General features: G+C 53.6%; 1 protein-coding gene and 1 long non-coding RNA gene across 2 annotated transcripts; one reads left to right on the forward strand and one right to left on the reverse strand.

The window, feature by feature from the left end:
• The first annotated feature begins 301 nt into the window (after window positions 1-301).
• rrp36 (ribosomal RNA processing 36) lies at window positions 302-9,684 on the forward strand. Its single transcript, XM_079238254.1, has 8 exons — window positions 302-338; window positions 1,130-1,430; window positions 7,230-7,365; window positions 7,436-7,502; window positions 7,570-7,674; window positions 7,742-7,819; window positions 8,840-8,957; window positions 9,060-9,684. Exons 2-8 carry the CDS (start codon window positions 1,130-1,132, stop codon window positions 9,203-9,205), a joined length of 951 nt encoding a protein of 316 aa, XP_079094380.1. The 5' UTR covers window positions 302-338; the 3' UTR covers window positions 9,206-9,684.
• Window positions 9,685-12,237: 2,553 nt separating this feature from the next.
• Window positions 12,238-13,801, reverse strand: LOC306771980. The gene is made up of 3 exons (XR_013771770.1): window positions 13,695-13,801; window positions 12,653-12,876; window positions 12,238-12,543 (listed from the first exon to the last, which is right to left on the reverse strand). It is a non-coding gene; the product is annotated as an uncharacterized lncRNA (long non-coding RNA).
• Between the last annotated feature and the right edge of the window lie 256 nt (window positions 13,802-14,057).

Below are 14,057 nucleotides of genomic sequence, written 5' to 3' on the forward strand. Positions count from 1 at the left end.
TCATAAATAGAATAATAGACTGTATATAACAAAAGCAGAACATTCAGAATGATGAAAAACATCACCAGAATAGAGGCAGCTGTTGCCATAGCAACAGCCACAGAGAGGAGCATAAATTCCTGACAAAGTTAGTTCATCAGACGTCACTTAGTTTCCAAGCATGACGTCATAAATATACAGCTACATTTATTTAAAAAAAAATAGTTTCAGTGAATTTACAAACCAAACTTATATTTTATTTTGAAAGCGGAAGTTTGTTCTGAACTTCCGTCCGTGTCAACATGTACGCACGTGCGTGACGGAGACAGCCTTTCTTCTCACATCGGGTTTATTTTCAGGTATTTTATCACTTATCTGCACTTTGCATTGGTTTAAATTAATAGATACTAAAATATGAAAGATTAAAAACCAAAATGAGACTGTAGTTTGAGAACGGCTTCAGATGGAAACTAACATTTTTGTTGTTTTTATTTTGTCTTATGTTTAAAACACATCTGAAAAGTTTTTTGTTTAAGAATAAAAATAAATTATGTGCTTGAAAATAGTTTTTACACAACTTTCCGTCGCGTGCAGTTTGTAAACAACGTTTATAAAGTTGCTCGTTTTTATATAAATAACTTCACCACAACAATTAAATTCTTCAGTCAACACAAACCGAATAATAGTTTGTCTTCTTACAGAACCAAAACATGTTTTCTAACCATCTCCTTATTATTCAGAGATGTGTGGAAATGTTGCAACAAAAAAATCACATTTTTTTACATGAAGTTTGGTTTATAATCATCTCCTCCAGACAGATTAATTTACCTGTTTGAGTTATAAAGCAGATGTTTGCTGGTTCATCCGGAGTGTTTTAGTTGCAGTAATATTTCTAAAATGGTTGACTTTTAGAAATATTACTTTTTTTTTAATTGAGCGATAAGCAGCTAGCATAGCAGCTAGCAAAGCAGCTAGCAGGTTATATTTACCAGATTCGGTTAAATAATGGACTCGTGATTAAAGAATGGGCTCTTTTATCATTTATCCCTGTCAGGTGTGTTTTTACTTTCAGTCAGATTTAACATCTTTCATCCAGGAAAGGTTTATCTACTTTATTTCTGCCTTTTTATGTCCTGCCCTGAAGCTGCAGATGGAGGGCAGAAAGAAGCAGAAGAAGAATGCTCCAAGCACCAGCGAAGAAGATTCTGATGTGGAGAAGAACTTTGCTTTACTCAGCAGGAGGCGAGCAGGAGGTGGAGGGTCTGAGGAGCGGTACCCTGGTGGAGAGGAAGAGGAGGATTCTGGTGGAGAGGAAGAGGAGGATTCTGGTGGAGAGGAAGAGGAGGATTCTGGTGATGAGGAAGAGGAGGATGAAATCAGCAGGCTTTCTGATGAAGAGGATGAAGAAGGTGGAAGCAGGAGGATCCAGACCACCGACGACATGAGGAAAGGTGAGAACGTCTCCAAGATGGCGGATCTTCGGTTTGTTAGAAATGTTTTTCTGAAACGTCCTGACGACGACGTGCAGGGTGGGAATCAGTCCGCCGAGCCGGATGTCCGTGGTTAAAAAGCCGGTTTCACACCTGGTTGTGTCCCGGTTACAGATGTGGAAAACAGAGTCAGATCTGATATCACAGCAGGACCTGGAGAACTGGTCCAGGTTTGGTTACTGTGACGGGGTCTTAACGGGTCTGAGACTCATTCAGAACTCTGCTGCTCCAGTTCTCTCTAAGACCAAGAAACCGGACCAGTCCAGTTCTCACTAAGACCAAGAAACCGGACCAGTCCAGTTCTCACTAAGACCAAGAAACCGGACCAGTCCAGTTCTCACTAAGACCAAGAAACCGGACCAGTCCAGTTCTCTCTAAGACCAAGAAACCGGACCAGTCCAGTTCTCTCTAAGACCAAGAAACCGGACCAGTCCAGTTCTCACTAAGACCAAGAAACCGGACCAGTCCAGTTCTCACTAAGACCAAGAAACCGGACCAGTCCAGTTCTCTCTAAGACCAAGAAACCGGACCAGTCCAGTTCTCACTAAGACCAAGAAACCGGACCAGTCCAGTTCTCACTAAGACCAAGAAACCGGACCAGTCCAGTTCTCACTAAGACCAAGAAACCGGACCAGTCCAGTTCTCACTAAGACCAAGAAACCGGACCAGTCCAGTTCTCACTAAGACCAAGAAACCGGACCAGTCCAGTTCTCACTAAGACCAAGAAACCGGACCAGTCCAGTTCTCACTAAGACCAAGAAACCGGACCAGTCCCGTTCTCACTAAGACCAAGAAACCGGACCAGTCCCGTTCTCACTAAGACCAAGAAACCGGACCAGTCCCGTTCTCACTAAGACCAAGAAACCGGACCAGTCCAGTTCTCACTAAGACCAAGAAACCGGACCAGTCCAGTTCTCACTAAGACCAAGAAACCGGACCAGTCCAGTTCTCACTAAGACCAAGAAACCGGACCAGTCCAGTTCTCACTAAGACCAAGAAACCGGACCAGTCCAGTTCTCACTAAGACCAAGAAACCGGACCAGTCCAGTTCTCTCTAAGACCAAGAAACCGGACCAGTCCAGTTCTCACTAAGACCAAGAAACCGGACCAGTCCAGTTCTCTCTAAGACCAAGAAACCGGACCAGTCCAGTTCTCACTAAGACCAAGAAACCGGACCAGTCCAGTTCTCACTAAGACCAAGAAACCGGACCAGTCCAGTTCTCACTAAGACCAAGAAACCGGACCAGTCCAGTTCTCTCTAAGACCAAGAAACCGGACCAGTCCAGTTCTCTCTAAGACCAAGAAACCGGACCAGTCCAGTTCTCTCTAAGACCAAGAAACCGGACCAGTCCAGTTCTCACTAAGACCAAGAAACCGGACCAGTCCAGTTCTCACTAAGACCAAGAAACCCGACCAGTCTGCCGGTCCGTCAGAGGACTTCTGGTACTGGTCTACAAAGTTCTGAATGGTCCAGTCCCAGTATGAGATCTCCACCGTCCCTCGCCCCGTCCTCTTCCAGAACCGTCCCTCGCCCCGTCCTCTTCCAGAACCGTCCCTCGCCCCGTCCTCTTCCAGAACCGTCCCTCGCCCCGTCCTCTGCCAGAACCGTCCCTCGCCCCGTCCTCTTCCAGAACCGTCCCTCGCCGCGTCCTCTTCCAGAACCGTCCCTCGCCCCGTCCTCTTCCAGAACCGTCCCTCGCCGCGTCCTCTGCCAGAACCGTCCCTCGCCGCGTCCTCTGCCAGAACCGTCCCTCGCCCCGTCCTCTTCCAGAACCGTCCCTCGCCCCGTCCTCTTCCAGAACCGTCCCTCGCCCCGTCCTCTTCCAGAACCGTCCCTCGCCGCGTCCTCTTCCAGAACCGAACCGTCCCTCGCCGCGTCCTCTGCCAGAACCGTCCCTCGCCCCGTCCTCTTCCAGAACCGTCCCTCGCCGCGTCCTCTGCCAGAACCGTCCCTCGCCCCGTCCTCTTCCAGAACCGTCCCTCGCCCCGTCCTCTTCCAGAACCGTCCCTCGCCGCGTCCTCTTCCAGAACCGTCCCTCGCCGCGTCCTCTTCCAGAACCGTCCCTCGCCGCGTCCTCTTCCAGAACCGTCCCTCGCCGCGTCCTCTTCCAGAACCGTCCCTCGCCCCGTCCTCTTCCAGAACCGTCCCTCGCCCCGTCCTCTTCCAGAACCGTCCCTCGCCCCGTCCTCTTCCAGAACCGTCCCTCGCCCCGTCCTCTGCCAGAACCGTCCCTCGCCCCGTCCTCTTCCAGAACCGTCCCTCGCCGCGTCCTCTTCCAGAACCGTCCCTCGCCGCGTCCTCTTCCAGAACCGTCCCTCGCCCCGTCCTCTGCCAGAACCGTCCCTCGCCCCGTCCTCTTCCAGAACCGTCCCTCACCCCGTCCTCTGCCAGAACCGTCCCTCGCCCCGTCCTCTGCCAGAACCGTCCCTCGCCGCGTCCTCTGCCAGAACCGTCCCTCGCCCCGTCCTCTTCCAGAACCGTCCCTCGCCGCGTCCTCTGCCAGAACCGTCCCTCGCCCCGTCCTCTTCCAGAACCGTCCCTCGCCCCGTCCTCTTCCAGAACCGTCCCTCGCCCCGTCCTCTTCCAGAACCGTCCCTCGCCCCGTCCTCTTCCAGAACCGTCCCTCGCCCCGTCCTCTTCCAGAACCGTCCCTCGTCGCGTCCTCTTCCAGAACCGTCCCTCGCCCCGTCCTCTTCCAGAACCGTCCCTCGCCGCGTCCTCTTCCAGAACCGTCCCTCGCCCCGTCCTCTGCCAGAACCGTCCCTCGCCCCGTCCTCTTCCAGAACCGTCCCTCGCCCCGTCCTCTTCCAGAACCGTCCCTCGCCCCGTCCTCTGCCAGAACCGTCCCTCGCCCCGTCCTCTTCCAGAACCGTCCCTCGCCCCGTCCTCTTCCAGAACCGTCCCTCGCCCCGTCCTCTTCCAGAACCGTCCCTCGCCGCGTCCTCTTCCAGAACCGTCCCTCGCCCCGTCCTCTGCCAGAACCGTCCCTCGCCCCGTCCTCTTCCAGAACCGTCCCTCGCCCCGTCCTCTTCCAGAACCGTCCCTCGCCGCGTCCTCTTCCAGAACCGTCCCTCGCCCCGTCCTCTTCCAGAACCCTCCCTCGCCGCGTCCTCTGCCAGAACCGTCCCTCGCCCCGTCCTCTTCCAGAACCGTCCCTCGCCCCGTCCTCTTCCAGAACCGTCCCTCGCCCCGTCCTCTTCCAGAACCGTCCCTCGCCCCGTCCTCTTCCAGAACCGTCCCTCGCCGCGTCCTCTTCCAGAACCGTCCCTCGCCCCGTCCTCTGCCAGAACCGTCCCTCGCCGCGTCCTCTTCCAGAACCGTCCCTCGCCCCGTCCTCTTCCAGAACCGTCCCTCGCCGCGTCCTCTTCCAGAACCGTCCCTCGCCCCGTCCTCTTCCAGAACCCTCCCTCGCCGCGTCCTCTTCCAGAACCGACCCTCGCCCCGTCCTCTTCCAGAACCGTCCCTCGTCGCGTCCTCTTCCAGAACCGTCCCTCGCCGCGTCCTCTTCCAGAACCGTCCCTCGCCCCGTCCTCTGCCAGAACCGTCCCTCGCCCCGTCCTCTTCCAGAACCGTCCCTCGCCCCGTCCTCTTCCAGAACCGTCCCTCGCCCCGTCCTCTGCCAGAACCGTCCCTCGCCCCGTCCTCTTCCAGAACCGTCCCTCGCCCCGTCCTCTTCCAGAACCGTCCCTCGCCGCGTCCTCTTCCAGAACCGTCCCTCGCCGCGTCCTCTTCCAGAACCGTCCCTCGCCCCGTCCTCTTCCAGAACCGTCCCTCGCCCCGTCCTCTTCCAGAACCGTCCCTCGCCGCGTCCTCTTCCAGAACCGTCCCTCGCCCCGTCCTCTGCCAGAACCGTCCCTCGCCCCGTCCTCTTCCAGAACCGTCCCTCGCCGCGTCCTCTTCCAGAACCGTCCCTCGCCGCGTCCTCTTCCAGAACCGTCCCTCGCCCCGTCCTCTTCCAGAACCGTCCCTCGCCCCGTCCTCTTCCAGAACCGTCCCTCGTCGCGTCCTCTGCCAGAACCGTCCCTCGCCCCGTCCTCTGCCAGAACCGTCCCTCGCCCCGTCCTCTTCCAGAACCGTCCCTCGCCGCGTCCTCTTCCAGAACCGTCCCTCGCCCCGTCCTCTGCCAGAACCGTCCCTCGCCCCGTCCTCTTCCAGAACCGTCCCTCGCCCCGTCCTCTTCCAGAACCGTCCCTCGCCCCGTCCTCTTCCAGAACCGTCCCTCGCCCCGTCCTCTGCCAGAACCGTCCCTCGCCCCGTCCTCTGCCAGAACCGTCCCTCGCCCCGTCCTCTGCCAGAACCGTCCCTCGCCCCGTCCTCTTCCAGAACCGTCCCTCGCCCCGTCCTCTGCCAGAACCGTCCCTCGCCCCGTCCTCTGCCAGAACCGTCCCTCGCCCCGTCCTCTTCCAGAACCGTCCCTCGCCGCGTCCTCTTCCAGAACCGTCCCTCGCCCCGTCCTCTGCCAGAACCGTCCCTCGCCGCGTCCTCTTCCAGAACCGTCCCTCGCCCCGTCCTCTTCCAGAACCCTCCCTCGCCGCGTCCTCTTCCAGAACCGACCCTCGCCCCGTCCTCTTCCAGAACCGTCCCTCGCCCCGTCCTCTTCCAGAACCGTCCCTCGCCCCGTCCTCTTCCAGAACCGTCCCTCGCCCCGTCCTCTGCCAGAACCGTCCCTCGCCCCGTCCTCTTCCAGAACCGTCCCTCGCCGCGTCCTCTTCCAGAACCGTCCCTCGCCCCGTCCTCTTCCAGAACCCTCCCTCGCCGCGTCCTCTTCCAGAACCGTCCCTCGCCCCGTCCTCTGCCAGAACCGTCCCTCGCCCCGTCCTCTTCCAGAACCGTCCCTCGCCCCGTCCTCTTCCAGAACCGTCCCTCGCCCCGTCCTCTGCCAGAACCGTCCCTCGCCCCGTCCTCTTCCAGAACCGTCCCTCGCCGCGTCCTCTTCCAGAACCGTCCCTCGCCCCGTCCTCTTCCAGAACCCTCCCTCGCCGCGTCCTCTTCCAGAACCGTCCCTCGCCGCGTCCTCTTCCAGAACCGTCCCTCGCCCCGTCCTCTTCCAGAACCGTCCCTCGCCCCCGTCCTCTTCCAGAACCGTCCCTCGCCCCGTCCTCTTCCAGAACCGTCCCTCGCCCCGTCCTCTTCCAGAACCGTCCCTCGCCCCGTCCTCTTCCAGAACCGTCCCTCGCCGCGTCCTCTTCCAGAACCGTCCCTCGCCGCGTCCTCTGCCAGAACCGTCCCTCGCCCCGTCCTCTTCCAGAACCGTCCCTCGCCCCCGTCCTCTTCCAGAACCGTCCCTCGCCGCGTCCTCTTCCAGAACCGTCCCTCGCCCCGTCCTCTTCCAGAACCGTCCCTCGCCGCGTCCTCTGCCAGAACCGTCCCTCGCCGCGTCCTCTTCCAGAACCGTCCCTCGCCCCGTCCTCTTCCAGAACCGTCCCTCGCCCCGTCCTCTTCCAGAACCGTCCCTCGCCCCGTCCTCTTCCAGAACCGTCCCTCGCCCCGTCCTCTGCCAGAACCGTCCCTCGCCCCGTCCTCTTCCAGAACCGTCCCTCGCCCCGTCCTCTGCCAGAACCGTCCCTCGCCCCGTCCTCTTCCAGAACCGTCCCTCGCCCCGTCCTCTTCCAGAACCGTCCCTCGCCCCGTCCTCTGCCAGAACCGTCCCTCGCCCCGTCCTCTGCCAGAACCGTCCCTCGCCCCGTCCTCTTCCAGAACCGTCCCTCGCCGCGTCCTCTTCCAGAACCGTCCTTCACCATGTCCTCTCACCGTTACAGAACTGTCCAACATGTCCTTTGAGGACATCATGGCGCTGCAGAAAAATGTGGGAAGGAAGGTTTACAACGAGGTGGCCTACAGCAGCCAGAAGAGTCCAGAAACCATCAAGACGAAGAGACGGCTGAACAAGAACAGGTGAGGTTCTGCAGGTTCCTGCGTGTTCTGACATGTTCCAGCTTGTCAACACGTGTGTTTGTGAATTTAGACCAATGGAGATGTCCGCCAAGAGGCCGGCGCCTTTCCTCCGTCAGGTGGTGTCCGTCAGAAAACCGGTGAGCGGCAGTGTAAGGTCGAGCATCAGATCTGACGGAACTGGATTGATGCTTTTCTCTTTCGTAGACGCTAAGAGATCCTCGCTTTGACGACCTGTCTGGAGAGTACAGACCTGAGATTTTCGAGAAGACGTACAAGTTCATAAATGAAATCAAAGAAAGAGAGAAGGAGGTGAGAAGATGAGCGTCTTGGTGCCGACTGGCGGCGTACGAGATGTTAACGTGCCGTTTGTCTGCAGATGGTCCAGAAGCAGCTGAAGAAGACGAAGAAGAACAGCCAGAAGAAGGAGAAGCTGCAGTTCCTGCTCAGGAGATTGGTGAGTCCGTCTGCCGTCTCTGCTGCTTCGTTTCTGCTCCGTTCCTTTAAATGGACATTAAGCGCCTGGAGCAACTACGGTGGCCGGCGAGGATCAGAAAGCATTCACAACATAGATGGAACTGTTGCTTCATGGACAAATTCATGGAGACCTCTTGAAAACATGATTCCAACCGCATCCGGTTCCATCCAGTCGTCTTCAGGTGGAACGCTGTGTTTACGTGTAAACAGCCTCCACATCCAGGAAGTCTCGTCTGTTGTCATATCCATAAAAACCAGAATGTTTCCAAACGCTGCCTTCAGAGCCGACGGGGAAATCTCATGCTCAGTAACATAGCTGCAAGGCTAGCTGCTATCTTCCTGCTGATTTACTGCTAGCTTTACGCAGGCTTCCTGCTAGTTTCACACTGGCTTCCTGCTAGCTTCCTGCTAGCTTCACGCTGACTTACTGCTAGCTTCACGCTGACTTACTGCTAGCTTCACGCTGGTTACTGCTACCTTCACGCTGGCTTACTGCTAGCTTCTCGCTAGCTTCACGCTGGGTTATTGCTAGCTTCACACTATCTTCCTGCTAGCTTCACGCTGCCTTCCTGCTAGCTTCACGCTGCCTTCCTGCTAGCTTCACGCTGGCTTACTGCTGGCTTCCTGCTAGCTTCACGCTAGCTTACTGCTAGCTTCACGCTGGCTTACTGCTAGCTTCACGCTGGTTTCCTGCTAGCTTCTTGCTAGCTTAAGAAGCAGCTAGGTTAAGAAGCAGTAAGACTCAGACTTTGTGGCCGCCAGAGTGGATGCTAGGACCATTAATAACTTGGATAAAACGGGTTCTGTGCCGGTTCAGTGTCGGTTCTAGGCCAGTTCTGTGTCGTGGTTGACTCTCAAGCCAGACTAATGCTTGTGAAACAGGTGGTTTTGGAGCAGATGAAACGGCTCATGCGTGAAGTCATGGTTTGAAATGGTTTCCATGTGGTGGCTGGTGGAGCCGGGTTCTGAACGGGGTTCTGAACGTGTCACCTTTCTGCAGGAGAACCAGGAGAGGTCCAGACAGAACCGGGAGCAGCAGAGAGAGAGCGAGCTGCAATTCAAGAGGCAGCAGAGAGAGCGAGCTGGTCAGGGCGGACACCCGTTCTTCCTCAAAAAATGTAAGAAGACGCCTGATCTGTGATCATCACACGTCATCAGACAGGTTCATGTCGATGTGTTTGTGTCTTTCTTGTCCGGGTTTGACGTGTTTTCATCTGCAGCTGAGAAGAAGAAGCTGCAGCTGGTGGAGAAATACCAGGAGCTGAAAAAGAGTGGAAAACTGGAGAACTTCCTAAGCAAGAAGCGGAAGAGGAACGCCGTGAAGGACCGCAGGAAGCTGCCCCAACAGCTGCAGAAGGCAGCCTGAAGAGCTCGCTGGCTGGAAAAACACCTGAAGAAAAAACTGAGGCGACCAGCCAGAAGTACCGCTGTTGACCTGCAGGTGGTGCTGTTGCTCTTGTTCTGGCTGTTCCTGCAGCGTTCAGCAACATTTAACTGTGAATCCAGAGCTGGTGGGAAACCATTTCTGAGGCGTCGTCCCTCTCTGGACGGTATATTTGCTTCAGTCATCTCAGAAAACCTCTAAACATCTGTTTAGATTAGTGAAGATGCTGAAAACATCATCGATACACAGGTTTCTAATGGTTTCAGTAAGTGGAAATAAATGATTCTAAAACTTCTCAAGCTTTAGTTTTGTTAACTTATTTAGGAGTAACTTTAAATATCATCTCAGGACAAAGTAAACACAAGTTTGATTTGATCAACTAATTCAGATTTAAACTGTTACTAAAATAACCAGACTTTCCACCATAAACAGGAAATAAAAGGTATTTTTCTGCCAGTTTGCATCGTGTCCTGCCAAAAAGGTACAGACGTGTCTACCGTCCTGCCGTAAAGGCTCTCCTGCTCTCAGCGAAGGTGGACGCTTATATCTGTGATCCTGTTTCTTCCCTCTCCTCCCACTCTCCCCTGCGACTTTGTGCTGTCTGACTCTGAGCCTCTTTTTACATCTCTTCCACTCAAACTTCATCATGGATCTGATCGGCTGGTCTATCAACGCAATTGATCAAATTTTCTCAACCTGAAGATCGGGCAGAGGGGAGCCCGCATGTCCTGAGGGGACGCTTCCGGCTGGATACGTTCAGGACTCATGGAGACCGATGTGTCTGGTGGTTCTGTCCTCTTGAGGACGTGGAGGATGTTTACATCTTTGGATTATTGGTGATCAGGATTCTGCTGATTGGCGCTGGCAGAGTTCTGATCTACCTGAAGACCTGTGAGATTCTGGCAACAACTGGCAGGCTGACAGAATTCTGTAACGGTATGTGCCGAGCTAGCAGTGCACAGACTCAGCGTTGACTGGACTCGACTGTAAGCAGGATACCAGCCTGGCCCAAACTGGTCATTTGGCCGCAGTCCCGGAGCTGGTCCGCAAAATTGATCAACATGAATTGAAAATGTCTGCTAGAATCGGTGGAAATTGACCCCCCCATTCGGTTGTCTGGAGCATGCCTGTCTGAGATCAGCTATGGACCCCAAGGCCGTGGGCAAATTGTTTCCCTGGCCTGGAACCCAAACAATCATATCTGGATTCGGCTTCCCAGCGGCCCTGGGCCGGTGCAACCCCCCCCTGAGAACAGAAGAAGACATGTTCACAGACGCTCTGTTCCCCTTCCTCATCCACCCCCAGCCCCCTCCCACATGACTCACCACCTTCCTGGACTTTGTGTGTCTTGTTTTAGTTTGTGCTTTAGTGCATGAGGTTTTTTTTCTCTGTATTTTCGGACCATGTCTTCCTGGCGAGGCCCGGAGTTACATGACCTTTTGTATCTCTGTTCTTATCTATTGTCAGGCAGTGCTGTAATAGCTTCATGGCCTGAGCTTAGCTCGGTTCTGTTTTGCTCTTTTGTCATGAATGTTACATGTCTGTATGTCTGACCTTGGACGAGCTGGCTTGAACTCTGAATTTCCCCTCGGGGATGAATAAAGTATCTTTGATTTGATTTGAAAAGGTACCGACGTGTCATAAAGCTACCGTCCTGCCGTAAAGCCACCATCCTGCCGAAAAAGTACTGACGTGTCGTAAAGCTACCGTCCTGCCATAAAGCTACTGTTGTGTCGTAAAGCTACCGTCCTGCCGTACAGCTACCGTCCTGCCGTATGGCTGCTGTACAGCTACCGTCCTGCCGTACAGCTACCGTCCTGCCGTAAAGCTACCGTCCTGCCGTACAGCTACCGTCCTGCCGTAAAGCTACCGTCCTGCCGTAAAGCTACCGTCCTGCCGTACAGCTACCGTCCTGCCGTACAGCTACCGTCCTGCCGTAAAGCTACCGTCCTGCCGTAAAGCTACCGTCCTGCTGTACAGCTACCGTCCTGCCGTAAAGCTACCGTCCTGCCGTACAGCTACCGTCCTGCCGTAAATCTACCGTCCTGCCATACGGCTGCCGTACAGCTACCGTCCTGCCGTAAAGCTACCGTCCTGCCGTACGGCTGCCGTAAAGCTACCGTCCTGCCGTAAAGCTACCGTCCTGCCGTACAGCTACCGTCCTGCCGTAAAGCTACCGTCCTGCCGTACAGCTACCGTCCTGCCGTACAGCTACCGTCCTGCCGTACGGCTGCCGTACAGCTACCGTCCTGCCGTAAAGCTACCGTCCTGCCGTACAGCTACCGTCCTGCCGTACAGCTACCGTCCTGCCGTAAAGCTACCGTCCTGCCGTACAGCTACCGTCCTGCCGTAAATCTACCGTCCTGCCGTACGGCTGCCGTACAGCTACCGTCCTGCCGTAAAGCTACCGTCCTGCCGTACAGCTACCGTCCTGCCGTAAATCTACCGTCCTGCCGTACGGCTGCCGTACAGCTACCGTCCTGCCGTAAAGCTACCGTCCTGCCGTAAAGCTACCGTCCTGCCGTACAGCTACCGTCCTGCCGTAAAGCTACCGTCCTGCCGTAAAGCTACCGTCCTGCCGTACAGCTACCGTCCTGCCGTACGGCTGCCGTACAGCTACCGTCCTGCCGTAAAGCTACCGTCCTGCCGTACGGCTGCCGTAAAGCTACCGTCCTGCCGTACAGCTACCGTCCTGCCGTACAGCTACCGTCCTGCCGTAAAGCTACCGTCCTGCCGTACAGCTACCGTCCTGCCGTACAGCTACCGTCCTGCCGTAAAGCTACCGTCCTGCCGTACAGCTACCGTCCTGCCGTACAGCTACCGTCCTGCCGTAAAGCTACCGTCCTGCCGTACGGCTGCCGTACAGCTACCGTCCTGCCGTACAGCTACCGTCCTGCCGTAAAGCTACCGTCCTGCCGTACGGCTGCCGTACAGCTACCGTCCTGCCGTACAGCTACACTTTCATACTGTACATGTTGAGAAGATTTGACTAAATAAAGCCAAAATTGTTCAACTTAATATCACTGGTTGATGTTTATTGTTGATCAGGAGTTGATTATGACCCAGAAGACAAAACAAGAGTCCGACTCGGCATCATCTTTATGCCTTCAGCTCAGTACAGTTCATCTGAACAATTCCAGGTCTCGCTTCAGTCTGTTTTCCCATCAGTGTTTTTCTGTTTAAGCTTTGCCTCCGAGCGGATGCTGTGCTTCATGATTTTCTGCAGGATCCAGGTTGCCAGATGGACAGAGATGAAGGCCCCGCCAGCTGCCATCAGCCAGTTCCTCCTCAGCCAGCTCCGAGGCTTCATGCCGACTCTTCTGTACACAACAAGACAAAAGTTATTCTATTTTTAACATTAGTTGATTTTTATGTGCCGACGTTTCAGCAGCAGGAAAAGGAACATGGGAGGATCCCGGAACGTCTTACCTCAGTCTGGTTCACTTGGTTTTGGCAGAAGGAGGAGCAGCTGCAGGAGGTGAAACATAAGCAACAATGCCAGGTTCAGGAATGTACTCCTCTTTGTTCTTGTGCAGCAGAGGACTGGATTTCAGATTGTACCAACCCCAGTGGATCAGACCCAGACTTGTGCCCATCACAATCAAGACTTTGTAGTTCTTCCAGACATTCAGCAGACCCATGATGTTCAGGTGCTGAGTGGATGAAAGGTCAGTTCTCGGTCATCATAGTGTTTCTCAGGCTGTTTTCAGCACTGTAGCATCATTTCCTAGCCAGATACTCCCAAGCAAATGTAAAGCTTTGTACCATCACTGTCTCATTTCCTAAAAGTTGTAACCAAAGACTTTTAAATATTTAAAGAAACTCGTGTCAAACAAGTTCAGTGTCAATAATACAAGAAATTCATGGAAAACCTGTTTTTACTGAAAACTCGAAGCATTTTAAGAAAAAGTCACATTAAAATGGTTTATTTATCTCCTAAACAGTTTATAAATAAACCTAAGCAACAAGTGTTGGATTTCCAGTTTCTGTTAATTCCTCCATCTGGAGGGAAAACTACTCTCCAAGTTTCCCGTAAATATCTGTTTACAGCAGAATAAAAGCTTCATGCAAAAACGGAATACTTTACAAACGTACATTTTCTCACATTTTTCATTTTCATTTCATTACAAAATGATTATTAATTTTAAATGGACTCTAGTTATTTTCCACTCTGGGCATCCTGGTGTGTTATATATGTGTTATATGGGGTATATGTGTTGTTATATGTGGTATATGTGTTGTTATATGTGTTATATATATGTGTGTGTATTATATATATGTGTGTTATATGTGTTATCTAACATGCTACCTGCTCTAGAGGATAACACAGCTTTAATGCTAGCAGAATGCTAGCTGCTAAGCTAAGTGCGTGTGCTAATAAAGCTAACTGTAAACACACTGCTTTAATTTAAATCATAATTAATAAACAAGATGAATTAATAAACAAAATGACCTGTTATGATTCTCTCACCTTCAATGATCAGCTGTTGCTCCGACCATGTTTTTCACTTCCGATGGAAAGGCGTCCGAAAATGGCCTGAAACTATATTCCATGGCGTCTGCGATGGAAAACGGACGTTTTGTTAATATAGCCCATGAAAATGTGAACAATGTTTATTTCCATGAGTGCATTATCTTATAAATATATTTTTATTACACGTTGATTACTTTGAGACCCCGACAGGAATCAGATTATTTTTAATTCAGTCATTCATACAGACGGCTACATTCAACAGATAGGGTCCTCCACTACGACCGTATAAACTATAGACATAATATATATAGACGCCTCGTTGTGCGCTGGAGCGTGAACCAGCGTTTTACTTTGAAGATA

Source organism: Telmatherina bonti (assembly GCF_933228915.1).
Source record: "Telmatherina bonti genome assembly, chromosome: 3".
NCBI classification, from domain to species: Eukaryota; Metazoa; Chordata; class Actinopteri; order Atheriniformes; family Telmatherinidae; genus Telmatherina; species Telmatherina bonti.

What these genes read in the sequence shown, in the direction of transcription:
- rrp36 (XM_079238254.1), top strand. Translation starts at nt 1,130, where the DNA reads ATGGAGGGCAGAAAGAAGCAGAAGAAGAATGCTCCAAGCACCAGCGAA. An exon ending in TCAAAGAAAGAGAGAAGGAG is followed by an intron (nt 7,675 to 7,741) that starts GTGAGAAGATGA and finishes GTTTGTCTGCAG; the next exon opens with ATGGTCCAGAAGCAGCTGAA. An exon ending in AGTTCCTGCTCAGGAGATTG is followed by an intron (nt 7,820 to 8,839) that starts GTGAGTCCGTCT and finishes ACCTTTCTGCAG; the next exon opens with GAGAACCAGGAGAGGTCCAG.